The 18,551-nt window shown below is 53.1% G+C and overlaps 9 protein-coding genes across 9 annotated transcripts; 6 read left to right on the forward strand and 3 right to left on the reverse strand.

Moving 5' to 3' along the window:
• Nucleotides 1–203: 203 nt before the first annotated feature.
• On the forward strand, nt 204–1,066 carry J4E79_001329 (uncharacterized protein; the record flags this gene model as incomplete). The annotated part of the gene is made up of 3 exons (XM_049350239.1): nt 204–269; nt 337–495; nt 563–1,066. The coding sequence occupies 3 exons, from the start codon at nt 204–206 to the stop codon at nt 1,064–1,066; spliced, it is 729 nt and encodes a 242-aa protein (XP_049215398.1).
• A 540-nt stretch (nt 1,067–1,606) lies between these two features.
• On the reverse strand, nt 1,607–2,717 carry J4E79_001330 (uncharacterized protein; the record flags this gene model as incomplete). The annotated part of the gene is made up of 3 exons (XM_049350240.1): nt 1,607–1,829; nt 1,882–2,505; nt 2,563–2,717. 3 exons carry the CDS (start codon nt 2,715–2,717, stop codon nt 1,607–1,609), a joined length of 1,002 nt encoding a protein of 333 aa, XP_049215399.1.
• A 1,526-nt stretch (nt 2,718–4,243) lies between these two features.
• On the forward strand, nt 4,244–5,596 carry J4E79_001331 (uncharacterized protein; the record flags this gene model as incomplete). Its single annotated transcript, XM_049350241.1, has 2 exons — nt 4,244–4,787; nt 4,845–5,596. The coding sequence occupies 2 exons, from the start codon at nt 4,244–4,246 to the stop codon at nt 5,594–5,596; spliced, it is 1,296 nt and encodes a 431-aa protein (XP_049215400.1).
• A 616-nt stretch (nt 5,597–6,212) lies between these two features.
• On the forward strand, nt 6,213–7,313 carry J4E79_001332 (uncharacterized protein; the record flags this gene model as incomplete). Its single annotated transcript, XM_049350242.1, has 2 exons — nt 6,213–6,744; nt 6,856–7,313. 2 exons carry the CDS (start codon nt 6,213–6,215, stop codon nt 7,311–7,313), a joined length of 990 nt encoding a protein of 329 aa, XP_049215401.1.
• Nucleotides 7,314–8,326: 1,013 nt separating this feature from the next.
• J4E79_001333 (uncharacterized protein) lies at nt 8,327–8,954 on the forward strand (the record flags this gene model as incomplete). The annotated part of the gene is made up of 2 exons (XM_049350243.1): nt 8,327–8,365; nt 8,421–8,954. 2 exons carry the CDS (start codon nt 8,327–8,329, stop codon nt 8,952–8,954), a joined length of 573 nt encoding a protein of 190 aa, XP_049215402.1.
• A 464-nt stretch (nt 8,955–9,418) lies between these two features.
• J4E79_001334 (uncharacterized protein) lies at nt 9,419–10,233 on the reverse strand (the record flags this gene model as incomplete). The annotated part of the gene is made up of 3 exons (XM_049350244.1): nt 9,419–9,571; nt 9,623–9,958; nt 10,105–10,233. 3 exons carry the CDS (start codon nt 10,231–10,233, stop codon nt 9,419–9,421), a joined length of 618 nt encoding a protein of 205 aa, XP_049215403.1.
• A 217-nt stretch (nt 10,234–10,450) lies between these two features.
• Nucleotides 10,451–12,030, forward strand: J4E79_001335 (uncharacterized protein; the record flags this gene model as incomplete). Its single annotated transcript, XM_049350245.1, has 4 exons — nt 10,451–10,501; nt 10,554–10,629; nt 10,676–11,171; nt 11,472–12,030. 4 exons carry the CDS (start codon nt 10,451–10,453, stop codon nt 12,028–12,030), a joined length of 1,182 nt encoding a protein of 393 aa, XP_049215404.1.
• A 1,593-nt stretch (nt 12,031–13,623) lies between these two features.
• On the reverse strand, nt 13,624–15,469 carry J4E79_001336 (uncharacterized protein; the record flags this gene model as incomplete). The annotated part of the gene is made up of 4 exons (XM_049350246.1): nt 13,624–14,257; nt 14,306–14,789; nt 14,839–15,286; nt 15,347–15,469. The coding sequence occupies 4 exons, from the start codon at nt 15,467–15,469 to the stop codon at nt 13,624–13,626; spliced, it is 1,689 nt and encodes a 562-aa protein (XP_049215405.1).
• Nucleotides 15,470–15,933: 464 nt separating this feature from the next.
• On the forward strand, nt 15,934–17,750 carry CCT1 (T-complex protein 1 subunit alpha; the record flags this gene model as incomplete). The annotated part of the gene is made up of 3 exons (XM_049350247.1): nt 15,934–15,976; nt 16,026–17,299; nt 17,352–17,750. The coding sequence occupies 3 exons, from the start codon at nt 15,934–15,936 to the stop codon at nt 17,748–17,750; spliced, it is 1,716 nt and encodes a 571-aa protein (XP_049215406.1).
• Nucleotides 17,751–18,551: the final 801 nt, after the last annotated feature.

The following is an 18,551-nucleotide window of genomic DNA, read 5'->3' on the forward strand; positions in this document are numbered from 1 at the left end:
GCGTGTCGCCTGTTGTCGTTGCCTTGTGAGATCTCGCCTTCACCAAGAGAATGTGGGTCTATAGCTGACTACAATTGTTAATTACCTCTCTCACTCCTACATTCAACAGTTTCGCTTGAAATTAGGACAACGACGCTCCAACTCGTACCAAATCTGCCAACACTTTTCCCGCATCAAGAGTCTGTTCGACTACCACCTCCAAGATGCCTACGGAAGCAGAGAATATCAATTATCTATACTTGGTCCTAACCAACGATGGCAGTCCTGTGGTAAGTCACATCGTCTCCCTCTTCGGTTCGCATCTTCGTACAAGTCCCATATGCTTACTCATTCTAGATCGATTGGGATGCCGTCTCCGCCGCGCTCGATCTCAACAAAAGCGCCGTGACAAAGCGATGGTCGCGTCTCAGACAGTCCATGGATAGGAACGAGGCGCCCGGAGGTACAACGTACCAGTTTCTTTGGCTTTGCGTTAAGCACCACAAGCGAACTCAGGTGAGCACCAATTCATGTCCAGCCACACAGTTCGAGAAACCAACAGCCACTAACAGTAGTCTCGTAGCCCCCAAACTGGAGTGAAATCGCAGCCAAGGCCAATACTACTTCCGGAGCGGCTTCCAAGCGCTACTCCCGTATGAAGAAAGTATTCGAGGACAACGACACCGCCCCCGATGCAGGCACTCCTCGCTCGCCCGTCAAGAACACACCCACCAAGGCCAAGGGTACTCCGAAGTCGGCCGCCAGGAAGCCTCGCAAGGCTACCACTTCTTCCGGCGACGATCAGGACGACGTTCAAACTAGCCCGGTCAGTAAGCGCAAGCGTGCCTCGCCGAAGAAGAAGCTCGCCGCTACCGATGAGGAAGCCGAGGTCAAGCCTGAGCCAGACAACGAGGGCGAAGGTGAGGACGATGAGCTCCTAGATACCAAGCCCAAGCGCGCGAAGATCGGCAAGAACAAGATGAAGGTCATCCCCAAGCCTAGGCCCAAGGATATCGTCAAGAAGGAAGAGACCACCGACGACGGTGAGGACTCTTTCGTCGACGCTCAGGAATCGCTTGACCACTAGGAAGATGCTCAGGATGTCCACCACGACAGCTACGCCGTTCAAGATCGTAAGTCTTCCTACCCTGCAACTCCCCAACATCCCCACCAGCATACTGAACATTCACTAGCGGAGTCAGCTGACTCTCTTGTTTGCAGCGATGACTTCATCTGAGCTGCATACGCCAATTGATGTGAGCTGTGTCGATGGTTGCGAGCAATGTACTTGCCATGCCAACGAAATCGCTAGCGTACTTATGAGCAGGGACTCGGGAATGGCTCAGTCACAGCGCGTAGAGCTTGAGGAGATGGTCGGTAATATGGGCTGAGGGTTCTCTTCATCTTCACGAGGAGTTTAGTGGATTTCTGCAGCATGCATTACATGAACTTTGGCGTCGGGCGGAATACGGTGCATAACGATGGCGTCAACTGAGTTTCAGGGGAAAAGGCTTTCAATCTTTGTATTCGATGTGCAGAATGTTTGATTCCTGGAAGCGCGAGCTGATAGTATTCTCACACGCCCTCCATACAGCCATTTCGTGATACTGTCTCACGAGCCCGCCAATTACGGTGTCAACACCAGTTTTCCAGTGGTCTTCCTGCTCTCGATGTCCTGGGTCGCACGCACAATCTCGCTCAATGGATACACGTCGTGAATCTTGACATTCAGTCCGTCTTTCTCGATGAAGTTCCACAGTTCCTTTGCCGCTGTCTGCAGTTCTTCGCGAGTGGCGATGTAGTTGAATAGCGTAGGGCGGATGAGCTTGACGTTCTTTGCTGACAAGCGACTAGACGATGTGTCAGCTACTTTCTCTCATGAATAGTACAAGAAAGACTCACGCAAGAGCGAAACCCTCAACTGGTCCCGATGCGTTTCCAAACGAGCACATCGTACCCTTCCTCCTCACGACAGACAACGAGCTGTCAAAGGTGGACTTGCCCACAGAGTCGAAAACTGCATGTACACCCTCGCCTCCAGTAGTCTCTAGGACTTTCTTCACGAAAACGTCTCGGTTGTCCTCGTGGTATTCCAGTAGCACCTCTGCGCCGTTCTGCTTTGCCAGATTCCTCTTCTCTTCTGTGCTAGCTGTAGCAATGACTCTTGCGCCGACAGCCTTCAGCAACTGGCAGAGCCATAGTCCTACACCGCCAGCTGCGGCGGTAACGAGAATCCAGTCGCCTTCCTTAACTTCGTAAGCATCACGGATCAAGGTCACGGCGGTTAGTGCCTGGAGGAGCGAGGCAGCGGCTGTCTTGGTGGAGATGGAATCAGGGAGCGGAATTGTGTAGTTCGCTGGTGCAGCAGTATACTCTGCGTACGCGAATTGCGCCATGTAGGCTACGCGCGCACCCGGTTTGAGATCAGAAGGTGCGTTGGGTCCGACGGAAGCGACGGTTCCAGCGCCTTCCCGACCGAGAACATACGGGAACTGCGGTGGCTTGTATACACCAGAGCGGAAGTAGCTGGCCACAGATTAGCATGAAATCTTGGTTTCTGAGCAGGTGGATAGGGGTGCTCACGTGTCGATGTAGTTGATGCCGATGAACTCGTTCTTGACCAGGACCTCGCCTTCCTTGGGCTCTGGAACCGGTACATCAGTCTTGTACTGCAGGACTTCCGTTCCACCGGTCTTCTCGATGTACACGGCCTTCATAGTCTTTGGGAGTGAAGACATGGTTCTGATGATGGATGCTCTTGGAGCAATGTGCGAATTGATGGCTGCAAGTCGTGTTGTCGATCTGGAGAGTAGATTCGTCGAGCGCAGAGTGTGTGATGCCAGCGTCATGAATCACAAAAGATGGGCTGGTGGTCGGCTCAATATAAGCAAGCTATCTCAAGAGAGGCATACCCGTTGATGATAAATACTCTCGGACACGGCGTTAATTCCGAGTGATCTGCGAGGTGACACCCCCGCTCCCCGCACACGTCATTATCGTCTCAGTTCGCGACTTCCATTTCGACGCGGCAGACGCAGTCGCCTTCCATTTCTGATGAATTACTGCATCGGCCTCTATGAAGATGTACTTCGTAGGGCGCGCCAGCATTGTGTCAACCCGATAGGGCGTGTTCATTACAAAGCGACGTGTTCATAGATGCTACAAGTTAGCCAGGCGGGCATCGCCCGCCGTTAATCGGCCTGCTGGGCTGCGCGCCATCTCTCAAGCATCTATGGTGTTCTATCTCTTTCCTCACTTTGATCATATGCATATTTGTGCACCTTGCATCCTCCCCACTAGGTACGCCCAGGTAGAGAATACTCCTCTTGAATTAGGATAGGCTCTGGCAGAGCGAAGCATAGCCTGATTAGTATCGCGTCTGTAAACTATCACCTAGGTAGACTACGATGTCACCTTTACTGGCAACAGCAGTCTCTTGCTCTCTCTATCTCTCTCGCTCTCTCCTTCGGAAGCCAAAACACGCGAGTCTACTTCCCACGTCTATGGCTACCTGGGGATTTCTATCTCTCTATTGATTGAACCGCCTCACTCGTAGTCCACCCTTCAGGTCAAAATGGCAGAGATCTACGCAAGAACATGTGAGATCAGCAACAGAATCTAGGCATACCGTAAGCTCGCTACTGTCCCGACTTCCATATCAATATACTACCGAAAGGACAGCCGGAGCATTCTACGCGCCCTTCTCGATGACGACGAATTGTCCAATGGAGACGCCGACGTAGTCTCAGACGACTCGGAACTTGCAGACGAAACAGGAGCCGGGAGGTTCTCAGGCTGCTCCGTAGGAGCAGCGGCAATATCTTTACTGGACGTTACCGCATACGTGACCTCAGCCCCCGTATGGAACCCCAATATGCCTGGCATTATCGGCATTCAAGTGTTTTCACTAATATCCAACTAGTATGACCTAGCAGTGGCTGAGCGTGGCAGTACATCGAAGGCTGTTATCAAGATGCCCTCCCAATAGAGCTCAGTGAAGACGTAGAAAGAAGACGGGAATCACGAATTATGCATATACGGCATGGAGATTTGGACGAGTTGCTCTACACGCCCCTTCCTAAAGCAGCATTGCGCTCGCACGGAATGTTTGAAAAGCGGTGACCGAGCGCGCAGTGCAAACGGCCACACATTCTACTAGTCTCGCACAGTCTCCTCGCCCTTGACATTACATTGAACGATATTCATCGCCGTCCAACATCGCCTTCTTACACCGAATACCCGACGTTCGCTACCCGGTGCTATCATGCTGGTTCCTGAAACGCTTCAGTGTCAGCTCAAGGATGCTCCGGCGGTTCGTGAATGGGCGAGGACCATCTGCCCTGTCGAATTCGAGACACTGCCTGACCCGGACGATCTTGAGACCTATTTTCTGGAGATTGCTGAGACATCCACGATCTTAAAAGCTATCGCATTCACGAGCTTCGACCCACCTTGTACGGCCGCCGAGCGACTCTGGCCTGGCACTGGAGAGATCACTGTACTTGCGTTCATTCAAGAGTCTTCGCTGATGGCCTGTCCGATCCGTGGTGAGCAAATTGGCGGCAAGTTCGACTTGCTCAAATGGCTCAAAGATTACGGCCCGACGTTCTTGGACGCGTTCGCTTCGTGTTCACTGGCTGACCGTCAATGCCCCACCCCTGTCGAGATCGCGCTTGAGATTGAGGCGACCATCAGATACTACCTTGCGGCGAAAGGGGTGGTAAACGCTCTACAATGCGATGGTCAGATGTTCAAATGGAACTTCGCACGCGCATGTCGTCGCCAGCATCAGAAGCTGTTGGAAGAGCGTAAGTCAGAAGTGAACTTTTCTTCTTCCCGATGGCACAATCATTGACCATAAATAGGCAATACCCCAGAAGAAGCTTCGGGCTCCGTCGAACAACGTATCACTGGACTTCATGAGTCATCGGAAATGTCCCAATATTTCAACGGCGCTCACGAGCGATCCGGCGAGGAAGCAAACGCAAACGACAACAACACGACAAGCCGTGCCTTGAACGAGAACCAGCAGCGCAGCGCCCTCAACGATGTCACCAACATCGCCAATCTACAACGCGAGATCAAGAAGTTGCGTGTAAGACAAAAGAAGACAATGCGTCTTGAGGACAAATTCGCTACCCTAGAGGTACGCTTGACTGCTTCAGAGAACAGAGAGGAGGCCACGAGTGACCGGCTTGATGTCATTAACCAGGAGCGGGATGATATGGAACAGCGGCACCAGACTCTTTGGAATGAATGTTTCTTCTTCAAGGCAGTCCAGGTAGATCGCACCAACACGGCTCTCGAAGCAGTGTCAGTTCTGTTCAACGACCTTACTCTACTCGAAGGTAAGGTTGAAAGGCTGACAACTGAGCACGAAGAGCTTAAGGAAGAGAACAGCGGCCTAGGAGGCAAGTTGCATACCATAATCGAGTTTGCTATAAAGTCAAAAAACGCCACAGTTCTGCATAGGGTCGCGAATGAGTCAGCTGTGGCTCACATCAAGAAGCTAGAGGAGAAGGTCGAAGAGCTGGAGACACAGATGAGAAAGCAAGAGACTTTGGTCAAGCAAGAAGAGTTTGAGAAACGCCGCATCGCTATGGACTCGGCTCATTGAGCCTGGCGATTGCCATATGCCACAGCTTTGTGTTTTGAGGGTGGCACAGAAAGTCGGAGTAATGCTTGCTGCAGATGACGTCTTCTTCTGTGCAAGGATAGCGGTCTGGCTTACTCAATGTTTGGAAGGTGCCATCGCGACGTGGAAAGTGCGACAAGAAGGGGATATTATCGCAATGGCAAGGAATAGATGCACGGAATGTAGAAGAAAGCGTTGTTGGATCGCACAGTAGGCAATCGACTGGCCCAAGAACCAAAGCTCGAGGGTTCTAAAGACCACTTACCGATAGGGCTGCAAAACACGCTCATGTTTCCACAACAAGTAAATCAGAATTCTGCCACAATCTTCAGTTCTGATGCTAGAGTGAAGTATCATCTCTCACTGTTCGCGTAGTTGTATGAAGTGGGGTCGTCCACTACTTCCCTCTCATCGCTCCTCCCTCAATCGCTTTCATCGGCGCGCCTCGGTGAGGTCACTAACCTCTTTCGGCATCTTCAGTTGTCATATCACGATGAAGATGAGCCCAATTTAGGCGCAAATTTCTACAGCTTCGTTTCGCCCTGTAAGAACTATAGTAGGAACATGCCCACTCGTTCAAATTGCACATAACCACACCATGGCACCCACCGGACTCACCCTCGAGAACGTACAGGCATGGGCAATCCGAGACTTCCGCGACCAATTCAAGCACCTACCTGACGCGGGAGCATTCCATGTACAGTTCAACATCGTCCGCGGGTACAACCACGACAACAGCTTCAAGAGCCTCGTGATAGGCAGCACCCACACTAAGACAGGAAAGCCGGCGGACATCCTCGCGTGGCTTGCAGGCAGCCGTATACAGCTCGGATATATTGGCAAGAATCGGAAGGGAGAGCCTCAGGTCCGCTCACTAGCTTCTCCCGAGAAGGACACCTCGTCTTCGAAGTTTAAATTTCCGTTCAATTTCGTCCCTCCAAACCAAACCGAGACGGAAATTGCGTGTTTCAATGCCGTGTTACGCTACTACTTCCTTGCCAAAGGTTGGAGTAAAGGCGTAATCGACGAATCGGACGTCTTCAACAGATTCGTATCCAGGTTTCCTTACGCATGTCAGGCTATTGCAAACACAGTCGCGGACAGATCAGCACCGGTTCCGAACTCACATGGTACGCTCTATCCACAACAAGCTAGTCGTGCTCCGGTAGCTTCAGCAAATCACCAGCGTATGTCTAAGATCAGCCGTTGACGAAGTCTGAGTAACTGACACTTGAGCTTAGCGCTTTGTTCCCAGAGGACTCCCTATCTCTTTGAGCAGATCGCCGACGACCCATTTCCAGACCGATCGTACACTGTATTCAGCAGCCCGTCACCCAGTCCGCCGCCAATTGAGGATCCCAAAACGCCCCGGACACTACCCTCCCCACTTGAGCTGCGGGCCCGATCTGGACATTCACAATCAGCCAGTCCTAGTGGGGACCAGATCGTGGTACTCGATGGATCCAACGATGCTGATGAGCGAGAGGGCTCCGGGCTGCGAAACAAGCTTTTCGATCTCAACATCCGGCTAATGATTGCGGAGGGTCTCGCTCGGGATGCTGAGATAGCAGCGCGGACAGCTCAGGAAGAGGCACAGCTCTGGAGGAAACGATATGAAGAAGCCGAGTCGTACAGGATCAAATATGAGGAGATCAGGAGCCACTTTGGATTGCAGGAGCAGGATGAACGCAGAGCGTGAAGGTCGAGGGTCAGAAGTGAAACTGAGAGGATAGGAGTCGTGGATGGAGATGTCGCGCAACGTGCTAGCGATGGAGGAGGTGTGGATAATGTTTCGATTGCAGCAGCGGCGGAGGGCGAAAAGTTGATGCGGGAGGCAGCGCTGTGCAATAATAATCAAAGGGTAAATCTGGGCGATCCGATCGCACGAGCGTAGCGTCACGGTCAGGTTTGCTTTGAGGAATACATCGCTTTCGTGCGTAAATTCTTACCGGTGCTCTTTGATGGAGGGAAGATGAGACGTGTCCAGGGTCCATTCACATGGGCTCTTGAGAGACAAGGGCGCCCCGCTTACGTCGCGGACGCGTTCCCACGCGGACGCAGCGTGAACCAAGTTCGCGCACCGCCGCTACGTCATCGCTCACATCGCAATCAAGCGCAAGCCCACAAACATCTACCGCGCGCAGAATCCCCACCTCACATGATCGATGCGCATATACACATTTTACTACTCTTCCATCACTAGAGTATACTCCAGACCTATTTGAGGCTCTTTTCGGCATGGGCGCATTACTTTCCTCCATCCTTGCGCCTATCGCCCTACCGCTGGGCTCATTCTTGGCCATTCCTATGCTATCCTCATGGTCGACAGGCCTAAACCTCATCTTCCTCTCGGTCGCATGGACGACAATCGCCGCATCCTATTCTCCTCTTCAACTTGAGCTAGTTGCGCCCCTAGTAATTCGACTATCTCTCTACATCATCCCCAGCCTGATCTTCTTGCTATTCGATATCGGATTACCAAGTCTAGCAATCGAGTTCAAATCTCAGGGACAATGGGGTATCCCAAACAATCAGAAGGGTGGTGCACGCGCAGTGAGGAGGGTAATGGCGTGGAGCTGTGCAAATGTGCTGCTTAGTGTGGCGTTGCAAGCGGGTATTGAGTTCTTGATCACAGACGTACTGCAGATGAGGAGTCTGCTACTCATCAAAGGCAGTCGATGGGGGTTGAATCACCTACCAAACCCATGGACGATGGTCAAACATGGCATTATCGGGCTTTTATCTCGTAACGTAAGATACCATGATTGCGTTCCCTAACAAAGACGTACTAACAGACATGTCCCAGGTTTTGCAATACTATATCCACACACATCTGCTGCACTCTCCGACCGGCGGCGCACTCTCGGACTTGCATCAGAGCTGGCACCACAGCATCAAGATCCCCTACTCCTTTGCCGCAAACTACGACCACCCCATCTGCCACCTCCTGCACCGCTTCCTACCTCTATACCTTCCAGCAATTGCTCTGCGGATGCATATCCTCACTTACTTGATCCTGATCGCTATCTTCAGTCTAGAAGAGACTTTCGTGTACTCTGGGTACAATGTCTTACCCTCAACCATCATGCTGCGAGGCATGGCACGACGCGCCGATGCGCATATGATGAGTGAAGGAGAGGGTAATTACGGATGCATGGGTGTTTTGGACTGGTGCCACGGGACGACAATTGGTAAGGATGTCGTTGAGGACCTCAAGGCGGAGATGGAGAAGCACAACGTCGAGGAGAAGGCGGGGAAAGCTATAGATGGCGCGGGGGAAGCGGCGAACGGACTGGCGGGGAAGTTTGGCAGGGCTAGGAAAGGAAGGGGAAAGAAGTAAGTAGGTCAAGCGGCGAGCCTAGGGTCATGTAACGAGGTCTGTATACGTGTGGCATTGGCGCAATTGGTTCGGTGGTAGTGTCCTTGGTTAGCGGTCGCTTCTGATACCCTCACGTCTGGTCGCCGGGTGTTCGTGGGCAGTTGGCGCAGTATCGGTCGAAGAATGTAACGTCTGTATCTCTATTCCTTGCATCAGTACTCGATTACCACCCAGTATGTACTGCGCCAATTGAACGCCCAACTATGACATCACGCAAGCGGAGACCAAATGTTCACTTTTGGACCGTCTCAGATTCGCTCGCTTCATATAAAGCCTTATGGTAAATGCCTTGTCGGAATCCTCCATGAAAAAAATTGGCTGCCGTGCCGCTGCGATTCTTGTTTACCGCTAGTACAGCCGCAGTATGCCGAAGTCGTCTTTCATCCCATGCACTGAACGCCGAATGCCCGATCGTTATCCGTCGCTTAGAAGACCATCTGGTGAGGCCTGTCGGAGCTACGGAGGCTGAAGCTGGCACCGAGGTAGTCGGCGAGGTGAGCCTCCTTCTTGATGGTGGCCAGGAGAGCCTTGTCGACGGCCTTCTGGTCCTCGACGCGGTCCTTGGAAGTCTCCTTCTTCTGTGGCTTTTGTCAGTATTGTCGCATTGCACTTCCATTGTGTGCACGTACCTCAGGCTTCTCGCCCTGCTTGAAGAAAGCATCCTCACCCGGCTTGTGGGCGGCCTTGTCCTTGGTGAAGTAGCCGTCCTGGCTGCACTTCTCCACAACCTTCTCGTCTACGCCGCTCAGGTCGACGCTGGTAGAGGTAGCGATGACATATCGGGCGTTTACGCGGCGAAGGGGAACACCGTTGACTTTGAAGGGACCGGTAACAAGGAGGACACCCTGGGAAAGGTGCTTGAGGACGACGACGCGCTTGCCGCGGAAGCGACCAGCAAGGAGGATGACGACGGTACCGGGCTGGAGAGACTGGCGGACCTTCGCAGGGCGGACAGACTTGCGGGCCTTGAGTCGCAGTTAGCGGAGCTCCAATTGATGTCTTGATTCTTGTCCTTGCACCCAAACACCCGCCGCATGCTGTCGCAGTGAATGCACCCAGCACCCCTGCAGTCCATCTCTTCCGTGCAAACCATCGTCTATCGCGAACGTACCTTCTTGGGGACAGCAACGTCCTCAGCAGGGTAGTACTTGCTGGCCTTCTGCGAGTGGTGCGGTATCGACCTCTCCCCCTTGGAGAACTTCTGGGTGGTGGGCTTCGTGTCCTCTTGTTTGGCCGCCATTTCGTTTCGCTGTGGTCGTTAGTGCTGGTCGGTGGTGTTGGCGATGGAATCGATTTTCGTGAATTCGAGTGTGTGCCAAGCTGTCCAATCGATACGCGCGACCGGGCCGAGAGTTGTTCCGTTGGTTACGTAACCCGCGTGGAGCTTGCAGCTTGCGGCGATGCTCGCGGTACCGCCGCTGAACATCACTGCCCCAACACCGACACACACCGCAGCCATGTCTATCCAACCGCTCATCACCTTCAAGGCCGGCCAGTGTGAGCTGACTGTAAGCGTCGCGGAAACTGACAATCCAGATCGGACACTAACAGTAGCCACAGCGCGGAGAAGGCAACCAGCAGACAGTCAAGCCAGTACCGACACCAGGCTATGTCTACCTGTACCAAGGAGAAGATGGTTTGTTTGCAACCTACTCAGCCGCTTCCTCAACTTACATATCCAGAATTCGTGCACTTTTGCTGGCGACCACGCGACCGCTCGCTCGACCAGTCGGACCTCGACCTCATCATGATCCCCGGTGACGGCTCCTTCCAACCCTACACCGGCAAGGACTCCATCGATGACCCCGAGAACATCAAGTCGCCCACTGACGGCCGCATCTTCGTCCTCAAGTTCAGCTCGAGCTCACAACGCTATCTCTTCTGGTTGCAATCAAAGTCGCAGCACCCGCGCGGCGCGAGCTGGTTCAGCGAGCGCGACCTCAAGATCGGACAGGTCATTGACTTGCTGCTGACGGGCGAGGAGATTGATGTACAGGCTGAACTTGCAGGTATCTCGAGCTCATCCAACAATGACGAGGATGAGACCATGGAAGACGTAGAGCCATCTAGCCGAAACCGCCACGGTAGCACCGGAGGCGCAGGTGCTGGTGCCACAGGCGGTGATATCCGAGATGAAGGCGAAGAGTCCCGAGAAGGGGGCGCCGATGGTGGTCGAGCGTAGGTTCCATCTATTTGTATCGCATTCGGCGTCGTGGCGCAGTCTACCTTTCCGGACAGAATCGAGCTGCTGTGCAAATTACCAACGGCTCTGTACAAAACTATAAAGATATCCTGTCACGGTACGGCGTTTTGGGAGAAGCATAAGACCATCCAAACATGGCGATTGGCACTGGCTGCTCATGTACAACAATAGAAAATAAGCATCATGCTACGTCTTCCACTGGCCACGCCGCGGCGCTCGTTTCGCGTTCTTGCTTTTGCCTATCCTCTTGAACATTCTCGCTAACGCGTCGACAGAGCCGGATCAGGTGATGTCTCTGCCATTGTGCAAGACTTCATGAACTCGCTCAAAGGCGGCAACGCAGGCGGCAGCTCACAACAACAAAGAGGATCAGAACCGTTCGCTAGCCTCACCGAGTTCCTCTGGCCTACGCACACTCTCTCAACCGTTGAGAACGCTTCCGACGAGACCATCGACGCACTGTGTGCCCAGCTACCGACAATTCCTTTCCTCCTAGAAGCCGAAGTCGAAGACATCGATCAAATCGACCCCAACTCCGAGACCGCGCAGATGGCCATACAGACATTGGGTCGGGACGAGAAGATTGAGGTTCTGAGCAGGATCCTGCGGGCACCCCAGCTGAGGGGAGCATTAGGCAGTCTGAATGAGGCGCTAAGGACTGGTGCTCTACCGACTGTCAGCCAGGCACTGAACATTGATGTCGAAAACGGAGGCTATATGAGAGGTGGAGGCATGCCACTTGGTGGCGGAGATGCAGTCAAGGCTTTTCTGGAGGGTGTCAAGAAGACAGTAGAAAAGGAAAAGAAGAGTGGCGATGACATGGACACCAGCTAGATAGCCAAGCGGCTGTGGCGATTTGGACATGCTTCGGCATTGAATGACGACCGACATACGATTGATGCACATATAGACGACAACGATCAATGGCACGAGCACTGAATGGCATGGGTAGGATAATTGACTTATTCCCGCTCTCATCAATGCTTTTCAAATCCTCTTCTTAGAGGTTCGCTTCCCATCTAGGAGGATCTCCAAAATGTACAGAGTCAGTCAATGGCTTTAGCCTTCCCACAGATTCATACCCATTATCGACTTTCATTCGTCTCACTTCCAACGGGGAAATGGTTATCAGCCAAATCTTTCCATAATTGCAGCTACTCCACTTAAGTGCTCAATATCCTCAACTTTGTCTGCTGGATGTTGTTCGCGATAATGCTTCATCCACGCATCGCGTTGATCCTCATACTGCGGTTGCGAGTAGCACCCCTTGCAAGGTACCCTCAGTCCAGGGAGATAGCGAGGAAAGTGGTAAGCGCAGAAGTTGGGGTCTACGTTACTGTTGAGATGTTAGCCATCGGACCGTGGAAAGAGAGGGACGAGACGCAGTGGTGACAGGGTACTGACCTATCGTCAACTTCTGGGTCGGCAGGCGTGAAGAACGTAGAGGATGAGGGCGTATAGGCGGAGATAGGTGCATCGATTAGGGTGCCGGTGGTGAAGAAAGTGGGTGAAGGCTGACTCAGAGTTGGGGATGTTGAAGACATTGACACCGGGGAAGTAGGATGGCTCTGCATATAACCTGATTCCGCACCCACCGCCTCTAGTCCTGTACCCGGCGCCATGAAGCGGAATGCTGGAGTACCGCTCCGGCCCTGTTGCTGTTGTTGTGCTTGACTGCCCAGCACCGCCGCTCTCAGCGGAGAAGGGTGAGCCTGTGATTCACGAGCACGCTGTGAAGGCAGATCTTGGACATCGGTTCTCCGCGCTGGTGGACCAGTTGACGAGGGCGCCATAGCAGACACAACGGAACTTGAGCGCGACAGATCCGGTGCATTTCCGCGGTTGCTGGGGATGCGGCGGCCCGTAGCGATAGCATGGGGACACGGTGTTGTGCAGATCGTTTTGTGGTGTCCGCAAGCATAAACTTGGAGGAGTTTGTGACACATTCTGGGCGACCGGTAAGGTTCTGTTAGAATGATCGGGGGGCTCTTGGTGTATGAGTTGGTGGGTAACTCAGGATCAAAGTTGGATGACGAGAGCAAGTGAATGTCAGAGCGGCGTGGACGTGAGTCAACACAAAATCGGAGGCGGTGATGTGTCGCAAAGAGCTGATGAAAGTGGCGACTCAATCACTCACAAGCGGTATGTGAGCGTTGGTTCAGCTTATTCACGCACTAGCATTCGTTTGCCTGTCTGCGCGTTTGTCAATATAAAAACAACATTGTACATTGAGGAAGATACGACTTCGAAGGACAGGGCAGGGCAGGTCATAACTTTGGGTTCTATGCTAGAAGCTATATCAACATTGCAAAATCATGAATGACCAGTGTAACGACAACCGCTTCTCCATGCCGCAAACACCGCGCCATCAAACTCCATGCCACCGAATGCTCGAAGAAACAATACACTTCCTGAGGTGTCAATCCACTAGTAACTCCGTCCGAACAAGATCCACTGCTTGGCGGGAGTCTGACAGTCGGGGTTGATGCACTTGGTCTTGCCAGGCTCAATACCCTCGGGCTGCTCAAAAGGAATGCACAAACTCTTTGCACCCATGGCAGGAGCCTGCTTATCTTCCGCAACGCCATCGCCCAACGCACTCCGTGCGCTCTTCGCCTTCACCTCATCTTCGCACTTGTCGCCCTCACAGTGGGGAACCAGGACAACGTTCTTGCCGTTCAAGGTAGGGACAAAGTCATCCCAGTTGGTAAGCTGGATGCGGTGGTCCCGGTATGCCTTGTCAGCCTTGTTGAACATGTCTTCCTGGATCTGCTCGAGTAACTTGGGGACTTCTTGTGCGATGCTGTCGACATTGATGGTACCACGTGCGGCGTCCTTGTCATCGATGTCGCGACGAGATGTGGTGACAATACCCTTCTCAGCATCCTTGGGGCCGAATTCGATTCGCAGAGGAATACCCTTCAACTCCCAGTCGTTGAACTTCCAGCCGGGAGAGTAGCCCTCACGGTAGTCGGTCTCAACGCGAACACCAGCCTCGGTAAGATCGTCATGAATCTTCTTGACCTTGCTGTAAAGGTCCTCCTTAGCCTCAGCAGACATCCTGGTTTCGTTAGCATTGCCATAGTTGAGTCATCAGTGATAAACGTACTTGGCGGTGACTCCCACAGGAATGACAACAACTTGGATCTCAGCCACTCTGGGAGGAATGACAAGACCTCGGTTGTCTCCGTGAGTCAGAATCATGACACCGATCGAACGTGTAGTCAGACCCCATGAGTTCTGCCACACGTGGACGTGTTCCGACTTTCCAGCTTCCTTGGCGGTGGGGTCCTCGACTGTGATGTTGAACATCTTTGAGAAATGTTGACCGAGAGCATGGGATGTTGCAGCCTGAATACCGCGACCAGTAGCGGGAATGAAACCTTCGACGGTGGTAGTGTAGTCGGCTCCGGGGAACTTCTCGTTGACAGTCTTCGTTCCCTTCACGACCGGAACGGCAAGCAGCTTCTGGTACACATCAGAGTACCAGTCCAGGATCTGGAGAACCTCATCGCTCGCTTCCTTCTGGGTAAGATGTGCGGTGTGGCCTTCTTGCCAGAGGAACTCGCGCGATCGGATGAAGGGCATGGGATCTGGACATAGATTAGACACTGCGGAAGAAAACAATAGGTCAGTACTAACGCTTGAACTCCCACCGAACGACGTTGTTCCACTGGTTCAGCTTCAGGGGAAGATCGCGATGCGACTGGATCTTGCGCGCGAAGTAGGGGTACATGGCTGTTTCGGAAGTAGGGCGCACAGCGACGGGCTTCTCCAGGTCAGATTTTCCGCCCTTGGTCACCCACGCGACCTCGGCGGCGAAACCTTCCACATGCTCCTTCTCTCGCTCCAAGTTATCCGCGCTGATGAAAATGGGAAAGTATGCGTTTCGGACTTTGAGCGTCTTGATCTGGCTGTCGAACCAGGACTTGATGTTCTCCCAAATGGCGTACGAGGAGGGCTCGAGGATATAGCACCCGGCTACGTCGTAGTAGGAGATCATTTGTCCCTTCGTAATAACCTGTTGGTACCAGTCTCCCAAGTCGACCTCCTTTGCGACATCGATACCAATCAGCGCTGAACCTTCGATCTGTGGCCTGATTAGTATCGCGCATGGTGTCGAATGTTCAGTGTCGCCGCATAGACCTACCTTCTTCTTCTGTTGCTGAGGCTTCTTCGCAGCTTTCTGGGGGTTACCATCCTTCTTGCTCTTCTTGGTCTCAGAGATGGAAAGATCCTTCATCTTGCCATCGGCAGCTGTGGCTTCAGCCATGTTGGGAAGGTGCTATACAAAGCTGTCAGCGTCTCGCAAGAGATATCTTCACGAGTACTAATGGATGAAAAGGTAGTGAAATCGCGGTCGTATAGATATTCTAGCCAAACCCATTTGTAAACAGGGTGAGTTGGTGGGGCAGGCGGGGTATCAAGACGCGACTTGGGACTACTTACGTGCAATTGAGTTATGGCAAGTTAAAGAGACGGTGGGGAACCCAAACAATATAAGGCGAGAGCACTCTAGAGTCACGTAAAGCTAAGACAGAGTCGGCTCGTTGCAGTCTCGTGTGAGTCGACAGCCAAATGTGTGGAGGGCCGAGTCATCGGCGCAGGGGTCCAGACTAGCGCGATTCACGGGCGGAGCTACCATTCGCCGTCGCCGACGCGGGCGGGCATTGCTGGAGATTTTCTGGACCGCGTAGAGGCAGCAACAACGAAGCAGAACAGCTATCACCCGACACAATGGCAGGAATCTTCGAGCAGTCACGTAGCGGAGGAACTCTGTGTAAGCCGCCGAAGCTAACAAGACCGCCGCAAAAAGCTAACACGTGCAGTCCTCGGCGGCCAGAAAATCAGCGGCCAGGACATTCGCGACCAAAACGTCCTCGCGACCCAAGCGATCTCGAATGTCGTCAAGTCGTCCTTTGGACCCTCGGGTCTTGACAAGATGATGGTCGACGACATCGGTGACGTTACCGTAACCAACGACGGCGCTACCATCCTCAGTTTGCTGGATATCGAGCACCCCGCAGGCAAAATCCTCGTCGACCTGGCCCAACAACAAGACAAGGAAGTCGGAGATGGCACAACCTCCGTCGTCATAATAGCGGCTGAGCTGCTGCGGAGAGCGAACGAGCTCATGAAGAACAAAATCCACCCCACCACCATCATCACAGGCTACAGGCTGGCGCTGAGGGAGGCGGTCAAGTACATGAACGAGAACATCAGCACCAAGGTCGATGCGCTCGGTCGGGACTCGCTAGTCAACATCGCGAAGACGTCCATGTCCAGCAAGATCATCGGCTCCGACTCCGACTTCTTCGCCAACATGGTGGTAGACGGCATGACTGCTGTCAAGATGACAAACAACAAGGGCGAGGTCAAATACCCTGTAAAGGCTGTCAACATCCTCAAGGCACATGGTCAAAGCGCGACTCAGTCGATACTGGTCAAGGGCTACGCTCTCAACTGCACGGTCGCCTCGCAAGCCATGAAGACGCGCATCACCGACGCCAAGATTGCCTGCTTGGACATCAACTTGCAGAAGGAGCGCATGAAGTTGGGTGTTCACATCACCATCGACGACCCGGAGCAGCTAGAGAAGATCCGAGAGCGCGAAGCTGGCATTGTCACCGAGCGCATTGAGATGATCTTGAAGGCTGGCGCCAACGTCATCATGACTACAAAGGGTATCGACGACCTCTGCCTCAAGCACTTCGTTGAGAAGGGTGCCATGGCTGTGCGAAGGTGTAAGAAGGAGGATCTGCGAAGGATAGCGAAGGCGACCGGTGCAACCCTGGTCAGCACCCTTTCTGATCTGAACGGTGACGAGAAGTTTGAGGCAGCAAACCTTGGCCATGCTGAGGAGGTTTCGCAAGAGCGCATTTCCGATGACGAGTGCATTCTGGTCAAGGGCACCAAGGCTTTCTCATCCGCATCCATCATCCTGCGAGGTGCGAACGACTACGCTCTGGACGAGATGGAGCGATCAGTACACGACTCATTATCAGCCGTGAAGCGAACCCTCGAGAGCGGCCGCATCGTCCCTGGTGGAGGTGCCGTTGAAACTGCGTTGCACATCTACTTGGAAGAGTGGGCAACGTCAGTGGTAAGTCACTCCAATCCTTGCATGTCTACAACGTGACTAACGATAAATCTAGGGCTCTCGGGAACAGTTGGCCATTGCTGCTTTTGCGCAGTCTCTGCTTGCTATTCCTAAGACACTTGCCATCAACGCGGCCAAGGATGCTACCGAGCTCGTCGCCAACCTCCGATCACGGCACGCTCTTTCACAGCGGACAGTGAACCCTTCAGACCCTTCGTCGCAAGACGCAAAGCAGCTGGCCAAGTCGAAGAACTACAAGAACTACGGTCTGGACCTGTCAAACGGTAAAGTGCACGACTGCCTAAAGGCCGGTGTACTGGAACCCAGCATGAGCAAAGTCAAGCAATTGAAGTCAGCAGTGGAGGCGTGTGTTGCGATTATGCGTATCGATACCCTGATCAAGCTGGATCCAGAGGAGCAAGGTGGAGGTGGTGACGATGGCCATGGACATTAGATGTCCTGGCGTCAAGAGGAGATAGACCCGACTGAAAAGATAACGACAGCGTAATGAAGGCTCCAAGCCCACGTGCAAGATACTCCTCTATTATCCCCACTCTGTTCCAAGCCACCCTAAGGACCCCCAACCGAAATCTGCTTGCCGCGGCACTGACTCATTAAAGCTTTTGGGGGCCAAATGTGACCATCGTGTAGGGCTTTCGGACCGACTAGCACCTGTTCTCAAAGCTATGTAGGCAACCAAAGCTTGCAGGCCTCGATTTGCACCAAACACCAAAAGACTCCCAACGATACGATCGTGCACAAGCTCATCACTTGCAGCTGTCATTTGGGACATGAGAAGGCTTGTTAATTATTGCGCCTCAAACCCTACCTCGGCAGTTCACGGCCACGATGGGGATCTACATGCGACTCTGCCGCGTCGCACAACACATGGCTTTCCGGTGAGATTATCTGGCGACCAAGACATCCGACGTGCCTGGTGTTCATATTAAAGAGGTAAAGCGCACGGTGGTGATGGCTGCAAGCGGCTTGTTTACAGCCTATCGCGGCGCTACACAAGCGAGGCGGATTGTTTCTTTCTTCTTCAGCTCGCTACCCCATGCTAGCTACACATCCGTTGTCCCTGCAGCGGTCACCATTGCGTCTAGCGTCAAGACGAACACCTTGTGGAAATACTGAACAACTGTGCTTGAGATGATGCAGTAACGGAAAGAATGAGCAGGAAAAGCGTAGGTGTGGTGCAAGTATTGCAGCAATCCTGCATGTACAACAAGCACGTCCAACCGAACGCTTTCAT

This window comes from Alternaria viburni, assembly GCF_023758015.1.
Source record: "Alternaria viburni strain BMP 2772 chromosome Unknown scaffold_2, whole genome shotgun sequence".
In the NCBI taxonomy this organism is placed as follows: Eukaryota; Fungi; Ascomycota; class Dothideomycetes; order Pleosporales; family Pleosporaceae; genus Alternaria; species Alternaria viburni.